The 22005-nt window shown below is 37.8% G+C and overlaps 1 protein-coding gene across 3 annotated transcripts; it reads right to left on the bottom strand.

Moving 5' to 3' along the window:
• Positions 1-55: 55 nt before the first annotated feature.
• On the bottom strand, positions 56-20479 carry gpcpd1 (glycerophosphocholine phosphodiesterase 1). 3 transcript variants are annotated; one of them, XM_058378714.1, is made up of 21 exons: positions 20165-20472; positions 19486-19563; positions 15827-15917; positions 15657-15741; positions 13465-13500; positions 13268-13343; positions 12409-12450; positions 12201-12324; positions 11888-12116; positions 11437-11599; positions 10514-10643; positions 9947-10001; positions 9773-9865; positions 9493-9570; positions 9273-9312; positions 7932-7990; positions 7782-7847; positions 7546-7682; positions 4107-4242; positions 3748-3908; positions 56-1386 (listed from the first exon to the last, which is right to left on the bottom strand). In XM_058378714.1, exons 2-21 carry the CDS (start codon positions 19532-19534, stop codon positions 1197-1199), a joined length of 2040 nt encoding a protein of 679 aa, XP_058234697.1. In that variant the 5' UTR covers positions 19535-19563; positions 20165-20472; the 3' UTR covers positions 56-1196. The 3 variants fall into 3 exon arrangements, with proteins under 3 accessions (XP_058234697.1, XP_058234698.1, XP_058234699.1); XM_058378715.1 differs by lacking the exon at positions 13465-13500 and having other exon boundaries at positions 20165-20471; XM_058378716.1 differs by lacking the exons at positions 56-1386; positions 3748-3908; positions 4107-4242 and adding an exon at positions 4372-4544 and having other exon boundaries at positions 20165-20479.
• Between the last annotated feature and the right edge of the window lie 1526 nt (positions 20480-22005).

Below are 22005 nucleotides of genomic sequence, written 5' to 3'. Positions count from 1 at the left end.
TGCCCCTACCAGTAAGACATTTCTATTGGCACTAAACACCACAAACACAAAGAAATCAGTTTACTTAAATAACTTTATTTTCAGTTGTTTCTGTATTAATTTCAAAGCTTCTGGGCCACGAAATGAATTATCCAATGCATTCATCCGAGTGAGCTCAGTGGTTTGCTCAGTGGAGCACATGGAGCACAGCCCCATCGCCATGCAAAGTGGGAGAAGTATTAAGGTCCCTACTTGAACAGAACACTTTCAACAGAGAGACACATCCATGCTAACATTCAGCAGACAGAAATTTACAGCAGCAGTGTTCAGGTGTATACGAATCACAGTACACAGCGCTTTATCAAATACTTCAAACTGTAGTGCAGCACAATGTTTACTTTTAGTTTAAGTGACTCTTAAACATAAGGTTACTTTACATCAGGCCATTTACATGTTTTGTGCATTAATATCTTCAGCATTCTTCAATATAGATTTTTACTTAGGTACTTTTCTGATCACAAATGTCTGATTAGGTTTATTCAATGTATTATGCTATATATTTAGCACATAATAATGTAGTTTAATAAAACAAAGTCTTCAATATGATAAAAGACAGAGTTTTAGTAAACTTTACGAGATTAAAAAGCGACACTCTGCAGGTTATGATTTGATGGTGTTGAAATACATACATGTTCCAGTAAACAATGTTTAATATTTAAAGTATAGTGAGGAATGGAATAGCTTAATGAGAATGAAACCACTAACTATGTAACCATTACAGAGATCATAAAAAAATTGTAGAACGATGCTTGATGCTACCATGAGTGTATGTGTATATATATGTATATATATATATATATATATATATATATATATATATATATATATATATATATATATATACACACATACACACACAAACACGTAAACATACATACATGTTTATATATACACATATATGTATATATGTATGTATATAAAATATAAAAGTATTAACATTTACAACACATTGAATACATCAGGAATGCCCATGAGGAGGCTTGAAGTATACTTTTCTTTAATATCATTACATTTTTATCTAGTGATCACGTATATACCATTTAAATCAGTCATCATTTGGCAAAAACATTGTGTAGGTGAAAACCACCCAAGGAGAAAGTCCATGTGTGTGTGATGTTTACTTTGCTATAAAAGGCTAGAGACTGGGGAGTTCAAGATTAGCTGAGGCCCGAGTCTGACTCGCCGCTACCGGCTCGAACCTCACCTGAGCACGACACAGCTGAGCAGGAAATACTATACGTGGAGCAGGCACAGCTCTTCAGCGTCTCCTCAGGAATCACCTCTTTTATAGACACTTTTTCTTCTACTTTAAAGATGTTGGGCTGCTCACTCTGGTCATCACAGATTCTGGGGAATAAAAGACAAGAAACAGTGCTATAAAACAAGGCTGTAAGAAGAACAGAATCATGTTAACTCTCCTTTCCTCATTTCTAATCATGACAACAAATCCAGCAGAATTGAGTGAAACATGTTATATAATAACAAATCATAATTATTACATTGTAAAGAACTCAAGCCCATGCTGAAATAAAAAATCACAATGCCTAAAGCTATGCTTCATATGGTAGTATGTATAAATGTGATGCTTATGTAAATAATCAGTGGTTTATAAGTAGTAGAAGTTGACAGAACACACCAAGCGGTATTATTAATGGCAGCAATACCACAGCGTGGTTGATTTCTCAAAACTGAATTGAAGAAATATGCGCATTACTTTTGCATAACAGGGTTTGCATAATAAAGTATTTCCTTCTATAACAGGAGTGACAGATTTATAATAATATGCACATTTAATATGTTACTATTTCTATAGAAACTGCTTATTCACAGGGACTTGTACACAGGACACTTCACATAATCTAATACTAATAATAAACAGATTTTTTTATTTTAAAGTGTCATTTAAAAATCATGCAAATGTTCATGTGGTGAAGTTTTTGTTAAGAGAAATTTACTGAACATTCAAGCATCAGTCGCTGGTTTCTTGGTACACGGGCAGGCTATTTTTTAGGGAGAGACAGAGAGCTAATTTGTCTTGTGGATGGTCCGCAGTATGAAATCTAACAATAAACCATTAAAATGTGTGACACATCGTTCATTTATACATTACATGTTGTAACAGCTGGCAAAATGCTGTGGTTTAAGTGGAATGACACACTCCACCCATGTGGTTATAGGTCAATAATGCAGTTCAAATACGTAACAGCCAAAAACGTAACAAATATGTAACAGCCCTCACAACAGATGTGGTGAGACACACCACATCACATCCACCCTTACATCGATTATTTTTGTATAATGGGCTGAAGTGCTAATTTATTCCAGAAGATCTTAGGCAAAGCAAGGCAGTTTTCATCAAGCTGAGGTCAAGTTCATACAAGTAACAAAGAGCTGTATAATGAACTCCACTGGGACGTAATCAGTTGTTATGCCTTTCTTACACAAGTTCGGAATGTGTTATAAACTTCATGTCAACTAAATGTGACACCTGACTTTACTTCATGTTGGGCTGTACCACATCAACACAAACAGAATCATTTCTGGATAACCACATAGTGTGTTGTGTGTTATTCCTTAAGTATTAATGGTAAGGCAACATTCATCTATAAGCTATTTTAATTAATAATACAGCTTATAGCTATACAAAGCAAGTCTCTATGCCATGCTGGACTGAGAGCCAAAGCAGCCATTCATTCCTAACAAAATCAGCTACTGAGGATACCGAGATTAGTGAACACATGCACTGAACATTTGGCCAAAACTGAAACCCACTGTGTATGGAAGAAATGCAATGCTTTTGTATTAAAACTTGTATAAAAGCACACAAAGTGACCTAAATAAAAAGTTAGGATACTTCTCAAAATGATGCAGAGGCAGCTGAACATGTAACGTAACCTCTAGCAATTTCACTATAGGCCTAATTAGTGACACAAACAGCCTCAGACATCACTGCCAGAAAATAGCACATCATGGCAACTGTGCTCTTCAATGAACAGTTTTTTTTTCCAGGCAGCAACCAGAAAGGCCAAAAACTAAACCAAACACAACCAAGACGCTGGTAGACATTACTGGCATCAGAGGAAGCTGAAACACTGATATTTGGCACCAAGCTTTCAGAAATTCTAAAAGACAAAGGAGAGATAATAGCACAGAGACTTTAAAAGGTTCAGAGAATAAGGCGATCAAGAGAAAATGAGAAAAACGTGCTAACAGGCTGGAGTAGTAATTGGACTAATTAGTAATAATATGAATATAAATTCAGTGCAGTGATCTGAACACCAGAAAGTGGAACTTAACTAAAAATTAAGCCATAGCACAATTACTATTATACGTGACCTGAAAGTCAGTATTAAGGAAAGGTAGAAAGGTTACCACATGCACATGACCTAATAATCGAATGAATCAGCAAATACTACAAATACATTTGTCAGCTGATATCTCAAATCTCTACATCAAATGTAGATAATGTTGTACTATAGATAATAATGTACAGATAGAACAGTGATTCTAAGAACCAGGGACAAGAGAAACAAGGAAGTGAAGCAGAAAATGCATACACATGGGATATTTCAAGTTAAGCAAGATTCGTCACTAGGACCTTTACAGAGTTGCCGGCAGAAATGCACACAGAAATGTACTCAGTGACCTCAACAAGCTGCAGTTCCTTAAATGATCATGATTATACAATGACAAAAAATATCATAAAACCTGTCATAAATGAGGCCATCAATGCCTTTCTCCCTGAGTATCCTCCTGTTCTCATGGTTATTGTTGTCATCTCCCCAGCAAAAGACCACCAGGCCTTTAGACTGGGCCTCTGTAATACAGTCCATGTTGCGCAGCAGATCCTCAGTGTGAGCACTGATACCCTATGAACCAGAACAAGGACAAGTTCCTTTTATACAAGAAAGTAATCTTACAAAACAGGCCACACGACAGCTCATATATATATTTGCAAATATATTTTGAGAATAAACTGCAATATGCACTGCAAATGGATAACAGAACATGTAGAAATGTGTTACAATACCAATGGCACAAAAGGTAAGACATCTTGCTGCACTCACCAGTATGTTCTCACTCTGAGCAAAGCTCATAGCAATCTGTGTGGTCTGACAGCGAATATCCATTAACTGAGGGTAGACCTCTGACACACCCTGTGTCAGAAACAGGATGGGATACTTGTTCTGCTTCCGGCGCACCCTAAAACACAACACGCAAGATGTTTCATTTGCATCAATTTAGTTTAATATGCACGGTTTTATTCATTATATTTTTACACAGTTGACTCAGATGTAGTTGCTCTACAATAAACACATACTTACATTGTTGCTTTTAATGAATGGTTACAGTCTTGGCGTCAAGACCAGAAATTACCCTTTGTTGATAACTGGTATGTTTTCTGGGAGCGTCCTAGGCTCTACTGTTCCGATGGCCTGCACCTAAGCAGAGTTGGAGCGGCAGTCCTCTCGGACAACATCTCCAGGACACTGCGCACCATCTGACTGGTAAGTCATACCTCAGATCACAATTATAATAGCTACTGTCCAACTTGCCAGACTAATACAAGTTCACACATAGCTCGTCCTATAGAAACTGTGTCTGTTCCCCAATTAGTGAGATCAAAGGATAAATTCGTTAATAGCTCCTGAAATAATCTAATCACAATTAAACCTGACAAAGGCCAAATAGGTAAAGAAAAACAATTTCTTAAGTTTGGGCTTCTCAACATCTCAACAAGATCCCTTGCACCGAAAACAATTATTGTCAATGAAATGATCTTAGATTATAGTTTCGACGCACTTTGTCTCACCGAAACCTGGATTAGACCAAATGAATACATTGGTCTGAATGAGTCTACTCCGTCAGGATATTCATATAAGCATGAGCCCCGTCAGACTGGTCGTGGTGGTGGTGTCGCAACCATCTGTAACAATTCTCTTACTGTTACTCAGAAAACAGGACCCAGGTTTAGCTCATTTGAAGTGCTTATCTTTAATGTTGCACTCACTGACATAAAAAATCCCTACTATATCTTGCTCTGGCCACCGTGTATAGACCCCCGGGGCCCTACACTGATTTTCTTAATGAGTTTGCACATTTACTCTCAGATCTTTTGATCAGTTTTGACAAAGTTTTAATTGTAGGAGACTTTAACATTCATGTAGACGATGCTAACATTGCGTTAGGACTCGCATTTATAGATTTACTAAATTCCTTTGGGGTTAAACAAAACATTAATAGACCAACTCATCGTTTTAATCATATAACTAAGTCTAGTGTATCATATGGGACTGATGTTACTGATATTGCGGTTCTACCTCGAGGCAATGATATCACAGACCATCACCTCTTAGTGTATACTCTACCTGTAGAACATATTAGACACGTCTCTCCACGTTATCAATTTGGTAGGACTATAACTCCGACCACTAAAGACAGATTTACAAGCAATCTGCCAGATCTGTCTCAACTTCTTACTAGACCCCTAAATGCAGATAATTTAGATGAAGTAACTAACAGCATAGGCACTATTTTCACCAGCATACTAGACACTGTTGCCCCCATCCGACTAAAAAAGGTCAGAGATAAAACACCTGCACCATGGTACGATAGTCATACTCACTCCCTCAAGAGAGCAACCCGTAACCTCGAGCGAAAGTGCAGAAAAACCAAATTAGAAGTTTTTAGGATTGCGACTAAAGACTAATTTACTAAAGACAGTTTCTCTAGCTATACACAGGCTCTAAAAGCTGATAGGGCTGAGCATCTGAGCAAACTGATAGAAATAAACCAAAACAATCCCAGATTCTTATTCAGTACAGTGGCTAGACTAACAAAACATCAGATTTCTGGAGAGAGTATTTCAGCACAGTTTAGTAGTGAGGACTTTATGAATTTCTTCACTGAAAAAATTGACAGTATTAGGAACAAAATAATGGATGTTCAACCTTTGACAGCATCCGGTGATCTAGACCAGCCTAAAGCTCCACATTTAAAGCTACAATGCTTTACAAGTATAGGGCAGGAAGAGCTATTTAAACTTAACACCACAGCTAAATCAACATGTTTGTTAGATCCAATTCCAACTAGCTTCTCAATATTATTAACTCCTCGTTATATCTAGGTCATGTCCCAAAATCTCTCAAGTTAGCAGTTATTAACCCTCTTCTTAAGAAACCGAAACTAGACCCTAATGAAATATCAAATTACAGACCTATTTCAAACCTTCCGTTTTAGCATTTAGAAGGATGTACTATTACTACTAGCTCAACAGTGAAAGACCTGGGCGTAATATTAGACAGCAACTTGTCCTTTAAAAATCATATTTCCAATATTACAAAAACAGCCTTCTTCCATCTTAGAAATATTGCCAAGCTTAGGAACATTTTATCTGTATCTGATGCAGAAAAGTTAGTTCATGCATTCATGACCTCCAGACTGGACTATTGTAATGCATTACTAGGTGGTTGTCCTGCATCTTCAATAAACAAGCTACAGTTAGTCCAGAATGCAGCCGCCAGAGTTCTTACCAGATCAAGAAAATATGATCATATAACCCCAATATTATCATCCCTGCACTGGCTACCTGTTAAACTTAGAATTGACTATAAATTAGCACTGCTACATTCAAGGCTCTAAATGGTTTAGCTCCCACATATCTAGCCAGTCTTCTAACATGTTACAATCCACCACCCTCTTTAAGATCACAAAACTCCAGACTTCTGGTAGTTCCCAGAATATCAAAGTCCACAAAAGGGGGTAGAGCGTTTTCGTATTTAGCTCCTAAACTTTGGAATAGTCTTTCTGACAGTGTTCGGGGCTCAGACACAGTCTCCCAGTTTAAACATAGACTAAAGACATATCTCTTTAGTCTGGCATACATTTAACACATCCCATAACCTTGTGCTCCAGTACATCTGATTAAATGCACATTATCATCTAGTGCTGCTAATATTATGAACAGCAGCTACACTAATTCTGTTTGCCTTCTTCTACCCATCCCAAGGCATACAGAGACTGTGCCGGCTCCAGTGGCATCCGGAGACGGACCAGCTCCAGCCGGGTTCTGCTTTGTGAGGATTGGGGTATTCAAAACAACGCTGTCAACCTTATGTGGACGACAACAACCTCCTTATTAATTTAATATTTAATTTTATATTTAACATAATATTCTACACATGCTGTATCGGCATCACACAATTGACTACACATAAATGCACAATATAATCACACTCTCCGCTGTCACCCAAATGAGGATGGGTTCCCTTTTGAGTTCCTCTCAAGGTTTCTTCCTCATACCATCTAAGGGAGTTTTTCCTTGCCACAGTCGCCTCAGTCACCGCAGGCTTGCTCACTTGGGATAACATCTAGGACTGTTTGTCTGTTTATATATTTGTTGTTTTCTTATGTTGTTTCTTATGTAAAAGCTGCTTTGAGACAATGCTCTTTGTTAAAAGTGCTATAAAAAAAAAAGTAAATAAATATATTACTGAATGTTCTTACATTGCACACACATCAGGGTCGAAACAAGAGAAGACAATTCTTCTCTTTCCAGCATTCTGGAGCACACAGGTGAGGATGATATCCAGGAACTGGTTCATGTTGAAGTAAGTGGACAAGTTTCCATCCCAGGAGCCATCCTAGTACCGGAAGGTATAAAATCAAGGAAATGATATGCATCATCCTTTAAATGATATTAACACACACACACACACACACACACACATGTGAATGCTAACCTTCATCTGGGATATCCACTTCAGCTCAATATTAAATCCTACATTTTCTGGAACAGTCTGGAAAATCTGCAGAGAAACATTGTTTAAAAGGTTTCATACAATGTTTCTGGGAAGGGAAAATCATGATCTTGATCATGTTTGTGTGAATACCTGAGAAAGTGAAGGAAATGGCTGGTGTTCATCTATATATTCCTCCTCATCCTGTAAATCTTAATAAGAATGGTCAAATTAGTCACATCTGCTTGGAGATTTCTCTTACATTGCTGGCAAAAACAAGGCAAATGTATTCAAGTTTAATACTTAAGGCGCAATAGTCAGGCATAGTTTATATTATTACATCTGCAAAAACGAGTGTGCCAGAAACAAGCAGTGGCACAGGTGTCTGCCATCATACATGCATGTAACATACACTACCGCTCAAAAGTTTGGGATCACTCAAAAATTGTATTGTTTTCCAAGGAAACACACACGAAATTAGTCTGAATAGAAAATATAGCAAAAGAACAGGACATGCCGATATGTCAGAGTTAGAAATAATGATTTTGATGGAAATTATGAATGTTTTCCTCAAACTTTGCCTTCATCAAAAAAACAAACAAAAAAACACCTTTTACAGCAATTACAGCCTGGGCATTCGAGCTATCAATTTTTCAAGATAATCTGATGAGATTTCACCCCATGCTTCCTGGAGCATCTCCGACAAAATGGATTGGCTGATTGAGTCTTCCTCCATAGCTGAAATCAAGCTGAAATATGCAAGTGATCCCAAACTTTTGAGCAGTAGTGTATAGGCATGCATAATAAGTATTATAAGTAGTGGATGCCGTAAAACTGTTCATAATATTAAATATTATATGCGATACCACTGTTAATGATATTTTATCAAAGGCTCCAGATAATATAATTGTTAATAATAAAAATATTATTATAGTGTAATAACAATATCATTATTACACTATAATAATATTATTATTATTAACAATTATATTATCTGGAGCCCTCGATAAACTTTCCAGGTACACAAGTGGACGCACTTCCCTGCCCCAACAGATCAGCATTCACTGAAAGCTGGTTTATGCTCAGACAACCAAACCAATAAATAAATAAATAAATAAATAAATAAATAAAATGCATGATAATAATAACAACAACAATAATAATAAAAACAGTATATTTAACCACTTTCTATTTTTAAAAAGTATTTGGAAAGTGATACTAAATCTGACATTTTGCCGCATTTAAATCTGGCATTCCTTATTTCATCTTGTCTACTGTTACATATGCTGCACATACAATGATGTATTTTATTTCACATTAATGAATTCAAAACATTCTTCATTTACCTTGAAAAAAATACTGAAAGAAAAATACAGCTCTTTTAACGCGTTTTCAAACATAACTTGATAATGTTATGTAGAGATGATAAAGCTGTTACATCGCACAAGCCTATTCAAAGAAGAAGTATTGCTCCGCCTTAAGGATGGGATATACCTTTGTGATCATGCGCCTTCATAGCTGTAGAGTGGGCAAGCTGTTAAAAAAAAACAAAAACAGAAAGAGCATTCAATATTATCTTCTGTGCATTATTCACAGAAGCAAAATACATACAAAGAGGTTTGGATTTTAATATGATATATATATATATGATATATGATATGAGATGACATTTAACATTATGGACAAAGAAATTCAGTTTTAAGGGAATATTTACTTTAAGAAGCTGAAGCTGGTCAAAGGTTAGATCTTTCACAGGTACTTCAAACAACACCATGGAATTTTTGTCATTTTTCTGTGGAAGAAATGTTTGAGCATGTCAGTGACTTGGTTTTAGTACACCGCAGTAGCTAGAAAAAGCAGTGCATCATGCAGAAAACACATGCAGATAAACTTAGGGTTAAAGGGTAGTTAACCTTCTGTCATTCTGTTAGTGAATGCAGTAAACAGAGATTAGATTATGGATGTTACGATTTGAACAAGGTCAAGTTTGTCACCTTCTTAGTGGAGATACAGCATGTAAGATCATGGTACACAATTGGAACCAAGTCCTTGGACAGATGCACATCAAACTCCACGTAGGCAGCACCCTACAAATGTAGACAATGATATTTTGAGAGTTATCTTAGAAGTAAACACCAATTAAATAAAATATGGTAATGGTCCCTTACATGATTAGCAGCACTTAGAAATGAGGCAATTGTGTTTTCCCTGATCTTGTGATGTCTGCAACGGAGATAGGAAATATAAAGTATATACAAACAAAAAACATCAAATGATAGTTCAGAACCACATTTCAGTTTGGATGGATGGTGGGTTACAACACAGGCATTAAGCAATAATAAAAAAGTACATTTTGTGAAATATGTTCACTGACAGACAAAAACCCTGTTGCTCAATCAACATTAGCTTCCATTAAAAACTGTCAGCTGCTAAAATCAAGCTTGAGTTTACAGAAAACACTCAGAACCAAGATAATAAAATAGAACATTTGTTCCATATAGACATATTACTGTGCTCCATGTTTTCCTGTCAATGACCCCTTGCTACAGGTTTAATCAACCTGATGCAAATGTAAGATACGTCTCTTTTCCTTGCTTCAAGAAACTAAATTTACTTGTATGAACTTGTATGTTCAATGTTCACTCGTGTGCACATAAAGAACAAGGAAAACTAAGGCTCCCTTGAGAATGCTCGGCTCAGAATGGGTTTCAGCCTGAGAACATGTTTGTGCTTACTTGGCAGCATGTGTGCTCCCTGCTCCTCTGTGGCCCACATCCAGAGCACTCCTCTTCCGCCAGTACTTAGTGTAGCAGTGGCTCATGTCACACTTAAAGTCTGCGATGGGCCGAATAACCAGGTAGTCCACTGGAAATCACACAACATGACCGAAGTTAAAACCTCCACTAGTCTTTCAAATGTAGCTACACCTAAACAGTGAGTTTCCATTTATGTGTACTGCCCATACCTTTACATATTTACATATCAGTACTTTACCATATTGACATAAACAAATGTCTCGGAAGGACAAAGTTGTAGTAAATTATATATAATAAATATGAGAGTCAACATATGACATATGATGGGAAAACAGACGAATGGAAGGGATCATCTCAAAAAAGGACAGTGCTTCTCAAGGTCATTGAAAAACACACACACACACACTTCTGTTCTATATGGCCTAGAACAATTAATTAATTAATTAATTAATGAACTAACTGCTATGATATGCAACAAAGACCAATAATATACCAAAATAGAGTAAATAATACACCCTAGATGACTGGCATATTAATTATTAAATTGTAATCTTTACATACATTTATGTTTAATGAAAATCTAAAGCATATAAAACAAACATAAATGAACTTCTGAACTGGCTTTTCTTTATTTTTTGTTCCATATACTGCTGTTTTCACTCTGGTTAACAGCTTCCTACATTACCCACAATGCCATTCTACAACCATCTGACAGCAGTGCCAGTAAGACCAGTGAGATTTATCGCCCATTTCATCTCTCCCTAAGAAGAGCGACACTTTGATTCTTTAGGCAGCACAGCTCTCTCACCTCCTCATCTATAAACTATGTTCAAACAGATCATGCTCCGAAGCTTCGTTTTATTCTAATACCATGCTAATGCCGTTATCATTTAAACGCATACCTCTGACTTTGCCAATAGTCTGCCTAGAACTTCTACTCATGATTGGGAGGGTAACCACTCCAATATCTTTGCCGCTTTCCAGAAAGGAAGAAGATAAGAGGCAAGCGGTGCCAACGTGTCCTGGGTGGACATCACCCTGAACGACTTTTTCACTTAGGTCCTCCTAAAGGATAAACATATGAGAAACACTGAATCATACAAGATCTGGAGCAATGCCACCACTCCTTGTTTTAAGTAAACAACTTATTAAATTGCTTCCCACAATATATGAGCTTTTTTTGATAAATTAATTTAAAAGATAATTATATATAAATAATTTTTCCAGATAATTCCATTCAAATGAACGAGACAGAAAGGAGAGATGCAGCTAAAAAAAAGGTGGAAGTAACAGTGGCTTTGAAAAGTTTATAAGTCAGGATTTATGAGAGGCCCATTAATCAATAAATCATACCTCAAAGAACTCGAACACAAGCTCCAGGTTATCAGGTTCCATAGTGTGAATACTGTACTCAGTCCACTTTGCTGGCTCCAGGGCGTAGCCACATTCAGGCTGGGAGTGACGAGATTTGTAGCCACCATCACTGATCATACCAATCTCTAGTGTGGTAGTCATCTTGTGCCAGGATGAAGGGCTCTCCTCATCCTCCTCCTCTTCAATACCTTCCAGCATCAATTTTAATCTAAAGCATAAAATAAACTTCAAGTTCTATAAAATTCTACCTCGATCAATCAATCAATAAATACTGTCTACAAGCAAACAGTACCTGAAGCGAGATGTCTTGTATTTCTTCTTAGTAATGGACACTGGTGGCTTAACAGAGTAATGGAGACGTAGACGGATTTCTGTCTGACATGTCAACCATCCAGAGTCTACACATTCAACACCATCTGCATGGTAACACCTCATTTTAGCACCATGCTGGAACAACCTCAGTCATGCAGCTTAGGGTATTCAAATTATATACAACTTACTATAGAATCCGAACTGGCCATCGTCATGTTCACTGTCCGATTCTGTAAAAACAAAACTGGTGTTGGTATAATCTACAACTGCCTTCACTGCACATCTACAAAAGAGGAATCTCTAGGGCAGAGCAATAGTACATACTGAAGACAATTTTTAATTTTAATGATTGTGAATTATTGTTTATTGATAAATTCAGTTTTTCAATTCAAATATAGCAATAAAATGATTTAAATGACTATAAAATCTGTAAACTCTGAGTAAACCTTGAATGCTCTGCACCAGAAATACCTCCAAATATTTGTAGTTGACTATTTTATATAAGCATGACATGAAATATAATCTAGTTTATTGTGTTAAGTGTTTATGCTGTAAGTACATGATGGGGAATTTACAAATTAATCTTCCTGTATGAAAAGAATTATCCTAAAGGCATGTTTCATAATGCTCTAAGGCAGAGTGTGTTAATAAACAGATCAAGGGAATTACAATGTGCGGGTCATTAGCACTGGACAACACCCCATGGCACAAACAATAAACAAGCCTTCTAAACCTTAAAGAACAACAGTATGAGCCTACCTAAGGTAGAATATTTTGTAAACAAAGAAAACACAGAGCAAAAAATAAGGCCTTATTAACTCTTATCAAAAAGAGAATTTTAGATGATAAACTGATAAAAAAAAAAACTAAAGATGTTGAATTGCTAAAGTTAATAGCCATGTAGTAACTAAAGAGGGGTTGACAAGTGATGTGAAGCCATTAGGTCAGTGTGTTTTGAAAATGTGCTGTAAGTTGGCCAGTAAAATAGGGACCCTGCAAATTACTGAAACACTGAACCAAACCGTGCACTATTCTGGATTTATATACCTGAGGAACTCAATGAACGAGGCAGCTGATGGGTCTCCCAATTATTGACTATGACTTGACATGGACCACCTGCATTCTGTAATTCCAATGTTTAACATGGTGTTAAGAATGTTGGGGGGAAAAATTAAAATTCAAGCAGACTTGGGTCTCAACCAAAGTCATGCTCTAAAACAAATAACTTGAGCTGGTATAGTCACCACTTTCTCAGCCACCCAGCCACAGTTGGTTGACATCTGAAAAGTGGATTCATTAGTCAAAAGAAATACATGGCATTACAAGGCTACACAAGTGATTTGACATTTCTCAATTAGACTGTTTCCTTAGTGAAGAAATCTACACGCTATAATACTTACCATTCTGAAATAAAAAAAAACTGCTCTGACTGCTAGAATGGAAAGATTATTTAAGACAGATCCAACATTTAAAGCTAGGATTTCTTACATCGAAATAAAAACAATAGCATTTTTGAATCGGGGAGATTGTCTTGAGCTTCTATAATTTGCCATGGGACTCCTATAATACAGACTAAGAGGAATTCAGAGCGGTCAAATTTGATTCGTGAGAAATTTCGAACACACACTACCAGTCAAAAGTTCCGGTTCCATGGTCTTTCCTGATGTTTATTTCTTTCTACCTTGTAAAACAATGCTGAAGGCGGCTGAAATACACAATAATGTCCTTTGAACAGTTGATATTGAGATATGTCTGCTACTGATGCTCTGTAAAGCCTTCATAACGGCTCTAATCTGAGGTGCTGTTAATTGGTGATTTCTGAGGCTGGTGACTCTAAATGAACTTCTCCTCTGCAGCAGAGGTAAGTTTTGGTCTTGCTTTCCTGGGATGGTCTTCATGTGAGCCAGTTTCATCATGGTGCTTGATGGGTTTTGCAAATGCACTTGACAATACTGTTCTTGCAAGAACTATTCCAGAACACCTGACCTTCGTGTCTTAAAATAACAACTGACTGTTTTTTGTTGTCATTACATATGGATTACATAAGTCCATGTGTGTTATTTCACAGTTTTGAAATCTCCAGTATTGTTCTAGAATGTAGAAAATAAATCCCTAAACAAAAAACATTGAAATAAAATGTGTCCAAACGTTTGACTGGTAGTGTACATTGTTCACCTGCTCAAAGTATACCCTAATGAATCATGTCTGAAAGAAGACCACCAAATGTCCAGTATGACTTGAAGCAGAGAAGTCTTTCCTTTTTAACTATATGGAGTTAGGTATCTCACAATGACAATAAGACAGCGCTAGATGGACATGCATGTACAGTGCACTGACAGATCATACCTCCTTCACACCAGACCTTGTCTTTCATGAGTGTTGGCCAGCACGCTTTATGCTGTACAGTAATCTTAAAGTAATATGTTTGGACCATGGCACTAGGTCTGGGATTCTCAAACATAGAACTGCCAATGTTATTGAGCTAGCTCACTAATGTTAGTATGCTAGCTAAAAGACAAGCTTTGTTAAGGGAAAGAGGTTGTACTTTTAGATACTACTCTGTTATGGTACATTTTGCAAGTTTTTATTTTCACAACACTTGGTCAAAACGATAATGTCAGATAATTCATGTTACAGATTGGATTACATCTCAAACCACTAACAACCAAGTACAATGTTACTATACCAAAAACCTCTAGATTAGGTAAATCTGTATTATCTGCCTGTCACAGTCTTTAGATTCTTCCCATGTTACGAAAGTCTTCCTCAAGTAGCTTAAAATTTCATTATTCTAGCAGAAAGGGTGAAATTACCAAATCTTACATCCTGTAGCTTTAACCTTGCCTAGAAATCCCCACAAGCAACATTTTGGTGAAAAGCTAACACTTCTACGTTAGGATTATTACCTTTACTAACTGGGAATTCAGTGCAGAATATGACTGAAAAGTTTATTATATAGCTGGCAGCAATCCAGAGGCTGCAAGAATAATCATGCATAATTATCAATTCTGACATGTATAACAAAAATAAAAAGACTGAATTTCATGCATGTGTATGTCGGAGGCATGAACAAACTGTTCTGCCTCTAAAAGCCAAAATGAAACTCATGCAACCCTTTTCAATAAAAGCAAACTATAAAGAGCCTATTATCGCCTCCCCGAAAGTAAATACGCATGAGGAAACCTGGTAACACCACTCCTCCTACCAAGACTGATATGTTTTGCTTATGAAAGATTACTGTTGAATCATACAAAAAAAATGACATTCACAGAGAAAAATTATAATCAAAACTATCAATATATTTAGTTTACACTAAAATGCTTAAGTAAACAGCTCTCTTGTAAAATGAAAACGCTTAACATTTGTTGAAATCTAAAATACAGGTCTAGCAATGAGTATTTCAACTGCTCAAATGTGGTTTAGAAAAATTTCTCACCTTTGATTCTAGGAAGAACCCCTTAAAATAGCGATACTTGATTTCTACTCCCTTTGGAACTGTGATGGTCTTTTTCCAAAGATTGCTGAGGAAAAGACATACAGTGACATGGTAGGTATAATGCTGGATCATAATCTTGGAGAGAAAAAAACAACAACAACAAAACATACCCATCCTCCTCTGTGTGTTGTAGAGGCAGTGCTTTCTGATAACACCAACAGCCCAGAGTCTCACAGCTTCCAACTACTGCTATCACTTCACCTGGTACAAAAACAATCAGTAATCTTTACAGAACTGAAACTGGAATTGTGGCATTCTTAAAGAACAGAAAGACACAGAATGAGCTGCAGATTATATTATTAGAACTGATGGAATTTAACATGGTTTTCAATGGCCTTTAAGATTTTTCTTTATACGCATTATGTGCTGTAAATACAACATGCACATACTTTTCTATATACACTAACTAACATAGCCGTATTTATTGATGTACATATATTTACATATTTACCTGCACTTTGCAATGACAAGTTTTATCTATCTATCTATGATTTATGTTCTTAAGAAATGTGAAAATATATATACTACTATTATTTATCTTTTCAGATTAGACACCATTTATCAACATATTTTACTTTGGTTATAATTTTCCTACATTACCCACAGTGCTGTCTGACTACTGACAGTAGTGCCAGCGGTCATAAAGTTCCAAAGCTTCAACTTTCATCTTAATATGGTTGTAAATACCATTGTGCTTGTCAGATCACTATCTAGACTCTGCGGCATCCTGCACCTTTGCCCTTGCCCAAAGTCTTTCTGTCTCCACTAAATCTATGCAGGTTTCCTCAATATTTAACACTGCTGGATGACTGTTAGTGAGAAAAGAAGCTCTTTTGTATGGTTGTTCTCTCTTATGTCTGACAATGCTCTCCTATTTAATCGATTTTTCTCATTTTAAGTGTAACTGTGCTAGCAATACTACACTGTAACAACAGCATTAGCCATGGCAACACATCTAACCTCAGGAAGCACCTAATCAAACGCAATGTATTTAAAAGCTCAAGAGTGTGCTGTATTTGGCAGCTTGATCTCCAGTAGCAAAATAGCAAAAGTAGCTGCAGCTAACACACCTGCCGAAGTTGAACCCCTGGTAATTCAGGTAATTAATTATCCTAGCTAATTTGATAAGTTGTTGTTGGAGAAAATGACATTTTCACTGTGATGGTTGCCATTAACATTTTTCTAGCATCAGTTAACACTCTGAGTTAACGGATCGAAATTTCGTACCGTGCTATTTATTTTAAACAAATTGTAACATTAACGTTATGTGAGATGTCCAAAACCTTAGTATGAAACCACTAGTAGTAGCCTACTAGTTATGGGTAAATATTACAGTATACAAACATCACATAGATTGTGAAGTATCGAAAAATATACCATTGGGTACTGGTACCAAATTTTTTTATTTGATTTGATTGATTTTTTTAATGCCATGTTAGCTTCAATGGCTATATTATGGCAAAAGTTTGAATGTAGTTAAAACATAGTGTGATATTCGATAGATAGGGTTACACTGATACACTATATTGCCAAAAGTATTCGCTCACCTGCCTTGACTCACATATGAACTTAAGTGACATCCCATTCCTAATCCATAGGGTTCAATATGACGTCGGTCCACCCTTTGCAGCTATAACAGCTTCAACTCTTCTGGGAAGGCTGTCCACAAGGTTTAGGAGTGTGTTTATGGGAATTTTTGACCATTCTTCCAGAAGCGCATTTGTGAGGTCACACACTGATGTTGGACGAGAAGGCCTGGCTCTCAGTCTCCGCTCTAATTCATCCCAAAGGTGTTCTATCGGGTTGAGGTCAGGACTCTGTGCAGGCCAGTCAAGTTCATCCACACCAGACTCTGTCATCCATGTCTTTATGGACCTTGCTTTGTGCACTGGTGCACAGTCATGTTGGAAGAGGAAGGGGCCAGCTCTAAACTGTTCCCACAAAGTTGGGAGCATGGAATTGTCCAAAATGTCTTGGTATGCTGAAGCATTCAGAGTTCCTTTCACTGGAACTAAGGGGCCAAGCCCAGCTCCTGAAGAACAACCCCACACCATAATCCCCCCTCCACCAAACTTTACACTTGGCACAATGCAGTCAGACAAGTACCGTTCTCCTGGCAACCGCCAAACCCAGACTCGTCCATCAGATTGCCAGATGGAGAAGCACGATTCGTCACTCCAGAGAACGCGTCTCCACTGCTCTAGAGTCCAGTGGCGGCGTGCTTTACACCACTGCATTCGACGTTTTGCATTGCACTTAGTGATGTGTGGCTTGGATGCAGCTGCTCGGCCATGGAAACCCATTCCATGAAGCTCTCTGCGCACTGTTCTTGAGCTAATCTGAAGGCCACATGAAGTTTGGAGGTCTGTAGCGATTGACTCTGCAGAAAGTTGGCGACCTCTTCGCACTATGCGCCTCAGCATCCGCTGACCCCGCTCCGTCAGTTTACGTGGCCTACCACTTCGTGGCTGAGTTGCTGTCGTTCCCAAACACTTCCACGTTCTTATAATACAGCTGACAGTTGACTGTGGAATATTTAGGAGCGAGGAAATTTCACGACTGGATTTGTTGCACAGGTGGCATCCTATCACAGTTCCACGCTGGAATTCACTGAGCTCCTGAGAGCGACCCATTCTTTCACAAATGTTTGTAAAAACAGTCTGCATGCCTAGGTGCTTGATTTTATACACCTGTGGCCATGGAAGTGATTGGAACACCTGATTCTGATTATTTGGATGGGTGAGCGAATACTTTTGGCAATATAGTGTATGTAAGATGGCAAGAACAGTTTATATAAGTTTTTTGAGGTTTACGCTTGTTAAGAAGTTCAGAATCTTGTACGGTGGAACTGGTACCAAATTACAGTACCAGTAAAAATGTGAACGGTATCCAACCCTAATCAGCATGACACACAACTGCTACCTATTCCTTTAAGTTAAATATATAGGACATAAATCTCTTTGACTCCCACTGAATTTGCTATATCTTAATGCAGGCTAAACAACTTTCTGCCACATGTACTCTAGTGTGAGTATAAACACACAGCTTCTAACCTGAGGCTCTGTACTATTATTCATTCCACCGTACAGGCTCAGAGCTCTTACAAGGTCATCTGTTGAACATAACTGGTGTTAAATAAGTTATATAAACAGAACTAAAAATAGTAGGAAGGTTACTTCACTACCAGATTAAACTATGAACATCTACGGATAGATTTACGCCAATCACAATTTTTTCCAGGTTCGTCGATAGACTACTGATGACGGTCTGACACGGGCATCCTGTCAGTAACAGAAAACGATCAGCTGCCAGCCGGAATCCATTGCAAGGGGTCCATCTATGACTGTACATCATATAGCTGGCACCTGACACCCACTGTATTTGACCCCTTTGCTCACAGTGATCCCATAAACGGTTCCACGTCACTATTTTTAGGTGAAATCCTGGTAAGGTGAGTCATGATAACCCTAATCCAGCCTCTTGTACTCATCATGGGTTTTCATCCCTTAGGTGAAATCTGATCTAATACATATCCAATTTTTCATGCCAGTATCATCTCAGCTGAGTTTTTTTTTTTTTTTTTTTTAAGTGTTGCAACTACTTAGTTCTATTGAAAAAGACTTAGGATTTGGATGAGGTCAATGTCATCAAGGAGAGCTAATAAATGATTTTTGCTCCCTTCACAACGGAGGTCATATTAATTCCGATTGTGTGCAGAAAAAGATTTTATGACTTCATTACTACCATGATTTCTTGGGATCTCACTTACCAAACGATGTAGTTCCCCTAACAGTAAGCGTCACTTGAATAGAGTCCATGGCTGCTGCTGAGGTTCGAACAGAAACACCTGCAAATTAAACAACACACAAACACACAGAGCCTGAAGTGTGTGTGCGCGTGCAGTTTATTTAATGTGTACACATGTGTACACTGATTTTGACAGACGCGTACACACCACGCCGGCTAAAAGTCTGTAACACATTCTGTGTCTAATCTGATGTGTTTTAATGTATAATATAAAATAAACTTCCAGTTTAAAAAAAAAAAGATAAGTTTATAACCCAGACAAGAGCTAGATGCCGGAAAGGTCAACACTGCGGAGCTCAGACAGCAGTGCTACTAAGTTAGCGCTGAATAATGTTTTTTTATTCCTAATGATTAAAATCTAAATAATAACAATACCAAAATATCTCAGCGCTAATATTTTCAATTAGGTGTCGATTTTAGGTTACACTGAACGCGTGTGTAAAGAACAGAAAACTACACGTACTAGCTCGTATCCCACTAGTCGGTTATCTAAACCGGTCCCAGCCGGTTCTATGCTGATGAAGGCATCAGCGCGGCTAGCGAGGAACAAGCTCTGAAACCGGCACTCAAAGCTAACATTCTGAAATCAGCAAGCCTCCTATAATAGACACAGAATTCTCAAAATAATAAAGACAAGGTACCTTATGCGTAAAATCAGGTATTCACAGCCAGGCTGTAGGAAGTCGGCATCAGTCGGATGCTAACTGAACACAGACCTCTCCATGTTTTTGTGATAAAGACTGCAGCGTGCTGCACTGTCTACCAAGCCACGCCTCAGTGCGCGCGCCGGCGAGCGATTAGATCCTTTCATTTAACAGTAGAGAACTAATATTAAAATATTCGTTTAATATGTTAATGTGTTTAATCTAGTCAAGTAGTTAACTAGCCTATATAATGGTCTTTAATTCAGAAAAACATTAAAATAGTAATGGGTAAGTTAGCTCCTCCTACACATCCACAAAGGGAAGTCACGATGGTAAACAAAATGCTGCGTCTCCAGCGTGCGTCCATGCTACGTCATCACGCTGGCCAAGTTCAGTCCGTTCAAGACCCTGGGTTCACCCTGGACAGAGGTACACACGTGCCCTCTATCGAAGGCTAGGGCTAATACACACGGAGGGAGTGAATCTATTGTTCACATGAAAGAGAAAGGACAAGGAGCAGTACAAGTTGATCTTGATATTTTCCTGATTTATATGTGATGACAAGTAAAGGGTGTAGTTGTTGATGTATTATTATAGTAGTGTAGTTGTTGACAGTAGTATAGTTGATAGTTTGGGTTGGGTTATGAAACACACCCACACATACACACACACACACACACACACAGACCTAAAGCTCTTACTAATATTAAAACTCAGCAAGCCTCATGAAACTTTAAAATGTTGCACGAAAGATTTAGTTAGGACAGTTTTGACAGTTGACAGCTTTGACTGAAGCACAAGCATGACTTGTTTTGCTGTAAACTGTTGACACAGAACCTCAGTGGGGAGTTTTTCTGGTACCTCCATTTGGTGTTTGGATGAAAATGGATGGGCTGTGCCTTGAAGGGCATCTGGTGTAAAAACCTGGACGAAATCAAACATAGATCAGATAATCTGCTGTGGCGACCCCAAATGGTAGCCAATAGTTTTATTGTTTTGTCTTTATTTTGGTCAGGCTTGTGGGGAATCCAAAGCTTATCCTAGGAACACCTCATATGAGGTACGAATATATGTTGGACAAGATGCCGGCCTATTGCAGAGCACCATGATTTTGGGGTTTAGCAATTTGGGAGGTGGAAGTAAATCAGAGAATCCTCGTTCATCTTTAATTTATTCTCCAGAACCTATTCTAGGAGGACTGTGTGCAATACTCTTGATAGGATGATGCCATGCATACACACACTCTTACATAACCATTCACACCTAGGGTTAGTTTTATCATATGCACTCTACCTCCAGGGAACCCGCAGGAAATCCACAAGGACATGGGGAGAACACACACAGACAGCAGTGCTGAGCTCAGGACTGAACCAGGGACTCTGGATCTGGATCTCTGAGGCAATTTAGTGCTGTTCCAAAATATTTTTCACTTGAAACATTCAACCTACACCAAATTTAAGTTTGTTGCTCCTGATATATTTCAAAGTCCTTTTATCAACCCAACAAAGTAGATTCTGCACTGACTCTCAAATGAGACATCGGCTACTGTATGTGACTACGAACAGTCTGATCAATCAGCTCCCACCTTGGGAGACTTTTACTGCATACAAATGCAACTGCAGTTGAATCCTCACCTATAGAGCAAATAATAAATATATATAAATATAATAAATAATGGTTGATTATGCTCATAGGTAACTCTATAAATTCTCTGCAGGCAGCACTAGTGATGAGTAGAAGAATATTTATGGGTCCATCAGAATGCCGCAGGCCGCAACCCACTCTGAAGTCTGCTGCTCTGAAGCTGCTAGCAGACACATTGAATTCTGAGCTTACAG

The sequence above is a fragment of the Hemibagrus wyckioides genome, linkage group LG25, assembly GCF_019097595.1.
Source record: "Hemibagrus wyckioides isolate EC202008001 linkage group LG25, SWU_Hwy_1.0, whole genome shotgun sequence".
Lineage (NCBI taxonomy): Eukaryota > Metazoa > Chordata > Actinopteri > Siluriformes > Bagridae > Hemibagrus > Hemibagrus wyckioides.
Note: the sequence above shows the minus strand (reverse complement) of the source record. Positions and strands in the feature narration are given on the sequence as shown.